This window comes from Balaenoptera musculus, chromosome 21 (assembly GCF_009873245.2).
Source record: "Balaenoptera musculus isolate JJ_BM4_2016_0621 chromosome 21, mBalMus1.pri.v3, whole genome shotgun sequence".
Taxonomy (NCBI): domain Eukaryota; kingdom Metazoa; phylum Chordata; class Mammalia; order Artiodactyla; family Balaenopteridae; genus Balaenoptera; species Balaenoptera musculus.
In genome coordinates, this window is record NC_045805.1 from 32,835,869 (window position 1) to 32,844,181 (window position 8,313).

Genomic DNA, 8,313 nt, shown 5'->3' on the forward strand with positions numbered 1-8,313 from the left:
CGAGGCCCGCAATGCGGTCCTGCGGGAGCCCGGCACGTCTTCCCGCAGCACGCGCTGTGCTTCAGGGGACTTGGATCCGGAAACGAGACGTCCGCGTGGTCCCCGGGAGGGAAGGCCCGGGCCTCGGTAAGGTACGCAACGTCGGGCGCGCGGACAGGCGGGGAACAGACAGTTGGGGCGACCCCTCACTTCCGTCCGTCGCTGTCTCAGGCGCTGGGGGCCGCGCCCCGCCCCCGCCCCGCCCCGCGCTCGCCCCCGCCCCGCGCTCGCCCCCGCCCCGCGCTCGCCCCGCCCCGCGCTCGCCCCCGCCCCGCGCTCGCCCCCGCCCCGCGCTCGCCCCGCCCCGCGCTCGCCCCCGCGCTCGCCCCGCCCCGCCCCCGATCCGGCCCCGCCCCTCGCCCCCTCCCTCGGCGCCGCCACGTCAGCCTTGAGCGCGCGCGCCGTGATGGGGAAGGAGGTGGCGGCGGAGGTGGGCGTGCGGCTCGCGCTGTTCGCGGCCTTCCTGTAAGGACTTGCGCTCGGGCCCCCGGCCCCCGGCCCCGCTCCCCAGCCCGGGGCCGGTAGGTTCTGCCGCCCGGCCGGGCTCCGCGCGCGCTTCCGGGAAGCCGCCGACGCGCCCGCACCTTTGTGTCCCCTTTAGGGTAACAGAGCTGCTCCCGCCCTTCCAGAGGCTCATCCAGCCCGAGGAGATGTGGCTCTACCGGAATCCGTACGTGGAAGCAGAGTATTTCGCCACCAAGCCGATGTTTGTGCGTGGAGAACCAGCCTTCCTTCTGACCGCACTTCTCAAGGAGCCGAACGCTAGGGAGGGTGCGGGCAGGTCCCCCTGGCTCCTCCACGGAGCTGAAGACCAGCCTTCGCGTCGTAACGGTTAAGGGCCAGGTTGAGAGAGAAGTCCGTCCGCTTCAGCTCCAGGGACAGGGTCCGAGGGCGGCTGCTCAGGGCGGCCCGGGGCAACTGGTCATTGAGAGGAGGGGTGACGGCGGCTCCCGCGGGAGCTCGGCGCCCAGCTAGCCGCAGGCAGACCCGGGACACCGCACTTGCGGGGGAGCCGGGAGGTCTGATAGGCCAGTTCTGTCACTTCACCCCTCTTGCTGTGGGAGCTCTTTTCCCAGCTAGCTGTGTGACGTTCTCGGGGCGGCCCTGTTTCCTTTCGTGTGCTGAGCTCTGCCGTGTCCGGCGCAGGTCGTCGCCTTGCTGGCCCCGCTGGCCCCGGTCCTCCTGGCCAGGTGTCTGAAGAAGGCGGACGCAGCGGACAGCCGGCAGGCCTGCCTGGGTAAGCGCGGCCTCCCCAGCGCCGTAAGCAGGAGGCGGGGGCCCCCACGGGGCTTGCGGCTGCGGTGGGGGGGGGGGCCGAGCTCTGCGTTCCTCGGTGACTGTCTCCCGGGTGCCCCGCCTGCTACCCGTGAGACGTGCTCCACGTCCTGGGTGCACCTGCGTGCACCGGACTATTTGCAGCTCCGACGCGTCCTCCGTCCGGGTCGCGCGTTCTCCCTGTGCCACGGCGGAGTGGCCACCGGGGGCCGGGATTATTCTCACGCTCCGCTCCGGCTGGAGCCCGAGCGCTTCTCTGTCCCCGGAGACCGCGGCTGCGCCTAACGAGACAGGGACCCGGCCGCTCCTCCTGGGCAGACGCTACCAGCAGCTACTTCCGTTGCCTTCCAGCTGCCAGCCTGGCCCTGGCTCTGAACGGCGTCTTCACCAACACAGTCAAACTGATAGTGGGGAGGTGAGTGCCCAGCGCTGCCGCCCGCCCGCCCCCCCACCCCCCCCCAGGAGAGCAGGCGCACGCAACTGCTGCCACACCTTCCCCGTAGCCTTTTGTCTTTATTCTCAGTCTGATCTTTCTCTTTTTTTTAAAAATTAATTTATTTATTTTTGGCTGTGTTGGGTCTTCGTTTCTGTGCGAGGGCTTTCTCTAGTTGCGGCAAGCGGGGGCCACTCTTCATCGCGGTGCGCGGGCCTCTCACTGTCGCGGCCTCTCTTGTTGCGGAGCACAAGCTCCAGACACGCAGGCTCAGTAGTTGTGGCTCACGGGCTTAGTTGCTCCGCGGCATGTGGGATCTTCCCAGACCAGGGTTCGAACCCGTGTCCCCTGCATTGGCAGGCAGACTCTCAACCACTGCGCCACCAGGGAAGCCCTAATTTTTCTAACAAACACTCCCTCCCTTCCCTCTACCTCGGTCCCTCGGGTGACTCTCAGGCTCTTTTCTGCCCTGAACAGCATTTCCCACTGACACAGAGTAGGTGTCCTCCAGAGCACCCCCAGAAGCTGCAGCACGACTCACTCTTTGCCCTAAAAAGTAACTATGTGCTGCAGTGGCTTTTTTTCCTTCCTGATTTAAATATTGACCCTGGAAATAAGGCTTTTCTCTTAGTGGTGACTATCCAATCCGGTTTCACTGTTTTGCCTGGGACACTATTTGACTGACTGACAGTTAAGAAGGTATCTAACACAACCAAAAAATAACTTCTGGAGTTGTAAATGATCCACGTTCAGACCTTGCTTATTTCTTGCAGGCCACGCCCAGACTTCTTCTACCGTTGCTTCCCCGACGGGCAAGCCCATCATGACTTGATGTGCACCGGAGATGAGGACGTGGTGAATGAGGGCCGCAAGAGCTTCCCCAGTGGACATTCTTCCTGTATGAATACCACGTGGACTCTACATCTATGCTTTTTTTTTTTGGATCATTGAATTTAACCTAGGAAGCTTGTGAGGATGGGAACATCTCACGCACTCTTGTTCTTGTATCTAGAAATCGGAGAGCCCCCTTCTTTAATAACAAGCTTGAACCTCGAATATTAAATGTTCGAGGACAGAGGAAGTAGTTTACCTTCATAAAATTTGAACATTTTATTATTACTGTATTATTTGCCTAAATCCTGCAATCTTGTTCCAGTCATAAAAATATTAACCTTTATTGAAGAGTTACTGTATGTCAGGTGCTTCTGAAAGCATTTTAGATTCGTGTCTCGTTTGATACCATAAAGAAAGAGCCCAATGAGATGGGTACTGTTATTTTTATGATTCCCATTTATGCATCAGGAAACTAACGCATCAGGAAGTGAAGTCCCATCGCTAGGATTCCAAAACTATTCTCAGGGTAAATGTTACTCACTTTGGGAAACGGTCCTTTATGTATGTTCCCTTTTGTTTCCTTCTCCCTCATAACCGACGATGTAGATCGATGATCTACACCGAAAGTTACCAAACGGGAGAAAAACATGTTCATACCCGCTAGCCTCCTCTTTTTCTTTAAAAGACACATACTTAGAGGTTTTCCCTCTTCTAGTTGCATTTGCTGGTCTGGCCTTCGCGTCCTTCTACCTGGCAGGGAAGTTACACTGCTTCACACCACGAGGCCGAGGGAAATCCTGGAGGTTCTGTTCCTTTCTGTCACCCCTACTCTTTGCAGCTGTGATTGCGCTGTCCCGCACCTGTGATTACAAGCATCACTGGCAAGGTAAGCAAGGCATCAGGCCATGGACGCCTCCACCGTTCTCCCATCGTTTCTCCCTAGCACTCGGCACAGGAGACGCTCCCCGGGTGTCTGCTGAATGAACAGACAAGTGAGCAGAGGATGGCCTGCGTTCTGTACTGAGTATGCGTTTATCGCTACACAGAAAATGAAAAAGCACTCGGTTAGCATTTGAACAGATTACCAAGGAGGAACATTCTGATTTTCCCATGACTTTGAAGCATCATAAGTTCAGAATAAACTCTGTAAGAAATTTTTTACAACCAACCTCAAAGTTCAATTTACTTATACTGTCTTAAAAATCAAGTTCACTGTCGTTGAGATTTTTGTTCAGAAATGAAAGTAAAATTCAAGAAAACATAAAATTGTAATTAAACCAAAGAAATTTAAGTTGAATGACAGAGTAAAACATCCAAATTACAGAATATTTGCACAGAAAGCCCACAGTTCAAAAAAAAAGCTTACAGTATTGCCCAGAGGACCTTAGGAGCTCAGTTTTAAAGAATAAACTAAATTTTTGCAAAGAGAGGTAACTCCTGAAGAGTTATTCCTTCCTCTAGAACCCTTTAAATGTGAGAAGGAGTTGCTCATAGCATTAAGTGAACCTTCATTATTCTTCTCAATTGAAAATATTCAGTGCAGTGAACTCAGAGAAAGCCTTGTTATAACTACCCAACTAAAGATGTGTTTTGATTTGGTGTTTAGAGAACAACCTGACAATGACAATCCCGCAACTGTACAATAAAATTAAGAAAACCCAAAAAACCGATAAGCCTGGAATTGAGGGGTTTTGCCGGCTAAACAAACAAGTAGAGTAGCCTGGAGGGCCCAGCTCCCTCTGCCGGGTGGCACCACCGTGACTGAGGGGGCGCCCGTCTCCTCTGCCGTCAGATGTCCTGGCTGGATCCGCCATCGGCCTGACGTTCGCCTACGTCTGCTACAGGCAGTACTACCCTCCCCTGACGGACGCCCAGTGCCACAGACCACTGCAGCACGGCCCTGCTCTTCCCACCGCGCGAAAGCAGCCCGGCGACCCTCGTCATTTCGATGTTTAGACACTGGAGCTGCCTCCCTGGAAAACAGGTGAATCAGCCCCTCCTAACTCACCACACCCAGGACAAGAATTTCTGACCTTTTACCTCCTGAGAGGTACAGGTGTGGACAGAAGCCCCCATGATCATGCAGTTTCCCTAGCTCACAGGGATTTATTGCGAGGAGTCAAGGTCCTTTTTAACTACTGTTTGCCACGCATTCCAGTAATGAGATCTTTCCATGGTCTTTCCAGCTTATCAGTGTGACCCATTGGATTGGTATCCCAAGATCTATATAGTGTTTTTACACTTAACTTCAGTACTGTTCTTGGAATGATTCTGTCACAAAGAAGCTTTCACCTTAGCCCCACTTTATCCTAGAAGCTAGCATTGATTATCAGAACTTAATTTCCATTTCCCATAGCTCAAAATCTTAAAATCTAGGGCATGAGCAATTAAATTATTTTAGTTCTGTTTACTTTCTCTGGTGGCAATTCCATCACGCCTTAAATAGGAAAATCTCCAATTCTGGCTTATTTACCACTGTGCGTATCTTATTCAAGTCCAGCTAAGTACTGCTGTCCATTTTGAATACTGTAAACATAAACGATTTGATAATTTGTTGAATTACTGAGTAAACACAATAAAAAAGAAACTGGTCAGGAGCGTGGATTCAGTACTCACTCTCTCCACCTTACTTGTGTAACTGTGCTCACGAGCTGCTTTCCCTCCACTCAGGACTGAAGATCTGCCCAAATGCGCCAGCTGTGCCAAGCGGCCAAGGCAGGGCAGGGTAGTCAGAGACATGGCTGTCTGGAGGGCAGGTGAGTCTCCTCCCGCCCCGCCCTCACGGTAGGGTATAAGGGACCATGACTGGACGTCGGCGGAACTGATGGTGTAGGACCTATAACGGCCTTTCTCTGTGTTGTGATTATATTTTATTTGTTTTATTTTTGTGATTATATTTTAAATATGACCTTGATTTGTGTTATTTCTATAACATATTTTCAATATATCTTTTTCCTAATGGTGAACGTGGTTTTTTTGTGCTTAAAGTTCCATTTGAGACCTGAAACATTTCCAAAGTTAGACACCAGATTCCCTATCTGACACAAGTGATTCCACTATCTATAGCAGTGGCTGATGTCAATAATACCAAAGGAGCATCTCAATATTTACCTTATAATCGCCGCACTTTAAATCAACAGTCAAGGGCAAAGAACCTGAATGTTAGTTCTTTGCCCAAAACTCTTTTTAAACTTGTTTTAGTAGTACACAAGGGGAAGAGAAATGGTTATTGTATTGACTCTCTTTACTTTATGATGGATGAGCCAGGTAAAAGTAGGCAGCTTGGTCAGTATGGTTTTATTTCAGTATTTACTAAAGTTTTAAATATAATCACATAAAAAACATTTCAAAAAGTGCAAAATATCAGAAAGCTAATCAGTGCTATTAATCTTTCCATGCAAACAATCTCTTTTGCTGAGATAAGCAATACCAATTCTGCAGCTGGGAGTATGTATAAAATGATACTCTACCAGCATTTAAAAATAGGCTTGGTTAAGAGATTGCACATGATACAACTGAAGTAGTGCAAATAATATACAACTAAACAAGGAACTCAAGTCAAGCTTATTACCCTGTGGAATATACATCTGTGATACCAGCACAGGGGGACAAACAGGATATAAAGCTCTTTTCCAGTCACCTGCCCCTCAACACCAGGAAGGAAACACGTCTTAGTACAAACAGTGGTTTATCTAGCCATCCAGGTTGATGCTATTCATCTTTGGTTACAGGGACTCACTCTTGCTGGTCCTTTGGTTTACTCTTAAATTTTAGTTATTCTGTTAATAGGAAGACCAAATTTAAATTTGAAGACAACAACTTGATGAAAGCTTCCCCTTCAATATGTACTGAATGCTACTGAATTCTCAGTAACCCTTACTTCAGACTCAGAGTTTATGTAGTAAAGAAAATAAAGTATTTCATAGAGATGAGACTTCTTAGTGGCTTAGCATTAGTCTGTAAGCAGATGGACAAGGAAAGGCCAGGCTCTCACCTTTACCCCAACCTTCACTCTAGGGTGACAGTAATTAACCTTCCCTCTGCCGTCAAAGAGATGGCTTATGTGAATGTTAAATTCCAGGACTTTGGATACCATGATACATTTACTTACAAGAAACCGATATAAAAAACGAAACACAGCTTGCCTGTCTACACCGCTCTGTCCACCAGGGCCTGTAGGAACCTGAAAGGAGTGTGAAGGACTGTCACAAAGAGAACCGCAAAGACAATCACATGCTGAGACCTGTGAGAAAGAAAATACCTGCAGCACAGTGGTGAGCAAGATGCCTTGGAAACAATTAGTCTCCATTCACCCGTCTTCTTCAAGGTGCATCTCACTTGCACGCTCTGACACTGACTCTGCAACAGCTGTTCCTGGCCCCACAGACGCAGGTTTGTCTTTCAGAATAAGGAACACTTCCCCCTAGCCAGATCTACCAACACTGCCTGTACTGGGAGCCTGTCCCGCAGCGTCCTGCACTACAGGTACCTAAGAAGGCAACGCTGTTTATGTGCTTGAAGAGGACACTCTTCAATACTCCCTGCACCCAAGCAGCTGTGGCAGATGGCTTACACAAATTCTATTTCACCATCAATGTACCACTAAAACATTTTATTCATCACTTAATAAGCAGTCAAAGCTGTGTAATTTCAGGTCTGTCAGCTTTTATAACCCTCAACTTAAGAACCAACAACTAAGTTGGACTTTGTCTAGAGTCTCCCAGTTTGAAGTATGATATGATATAAAAGGGCAGGTCTAGGATATATAATATCTCTTTGCTTTATAAAGATGCACCTGATGTGAACTAAACTGTCCACTTTAGACTGTCCACCGAGAGCAGCTCAAACAGCTGTGGAAACAATGAACAGCTCAGTGATTCCTAGCAATAAATCTGTCAGTCAGCTGTAGAGAGAGTAAACAGTGTTTACAAATTTTAGTCTTTGTTCATACGGTACGTGTAGGAAATAAAAGCTGGCTCAAAAGAGTCTGATGGCCACCGGTCTCCCTCATCCACTTAGACTTGGCCTTCAAATGCAGAGAACACCCATAAGCGATGAGCAGACCCCAAAATGCCTTCTAAATCTCGGGAGTCCGCTTCCAGATTAGAATATTTTCTAAAGATAAGCAGTAATTTCTTAGAAAAATTTATACCCAACCCAAAACAAAAACTCAAACAGACGTTATACCATCTCAAGTAATAAGCAATAAAGTGTGGTACCTAAATACCATCATCAAAGTATTAAAGATGCAAACCACTCCCAGCTATGACGAAAGAATGGCAAGTGTTTCTTTGAAGCCAGTGGTAAAAAGTAATAGGGTCTTCCCTTTGCTTTTCCACTCACTTCCAGAGAGGAAGATTATCTTCCAAAGACCCCAGTGGTGAGTAAGTGGCAGGCAACCTGCAGGAAATGTCGCAGCTGAGGAGAGGAAAACTGCAGCAACAAAGAGGCAGGTTTTCTGGGGAAGGATCCCTCAGTGTCCGTCTAAGGGAGAGAGTGGAAGAGGTCATCACGCTGGAAGGCGACCAGAGAGAACGCCAGAGTCTGACACACAAACTTTCTAACTACACATCTACAGGGCTGAGTAACGTAAATCCCAGGGTGAGCTGTTTGTGCTTAAAGCTGTAACTGTTGCCATGGTAACTCTCAGATGGTCAACTATTAAGATTCTGAGTTTAGATCCTAAAAATGGCAAGTATTATTGGACCAAGTCGCTAACAAAACAAACATAC

The 8,313-nt window shown here is 49.3% G+C and overlaps 1 protein-coding gene across 12 annotated transcripts; it reads left to right on the top strand.

Moving 5' to 3' along the window:
- Positions 1–414: 414 nt before the first annotated feature.
- Positions 415–8,271, top strand: PLPP5 (phospholipid phosphatase 5). Of its 12 annotated transcripts, none has more exons than XM_036838688.1 (8): positions 415–469; positions 641–709; positions 1,186–1,276; positions 1,666–1,729; positions 2,521–2,645; positions 3,297–3,467; positions 4,374–4,565; positions 5,252–8,271. In XM_036838688.1, the coding sequence occupies exons 1-7, from the start codon at positions 446–448 to the stop codon at positions 4,535–4,537; spliced, it is 708 nt and encodes a 235-aa protein (XP_036694583.1). In that variant the 5' UTR covers positions 415–445; the 3' UTR covers positions 4,538–4,565; positions 5,252–8,271. The 12 variants fall into 12 exon arrangements, 9 of the variants coding, with proteins under 9 accessions (XP_036694583.1, XP_036694576.1, XP_036694582.1 ...); XR_005018170.1 differs by having other exon boundaries at positions 419–504; positions 641–749; positions 1,459–1,729; positions 4,426–4,565; XR_005018169.1 differs by lacking the exon at positions 5,252–8,271 and adding an exon at positions 3,628–3,727 and having other exon boundaries at positions 419–504; positions 641–749; positions 1,459–1,729; positions 4,426–4,523.
- Positions 8,272–8,313: the final 42 nt, after the last annotated feature.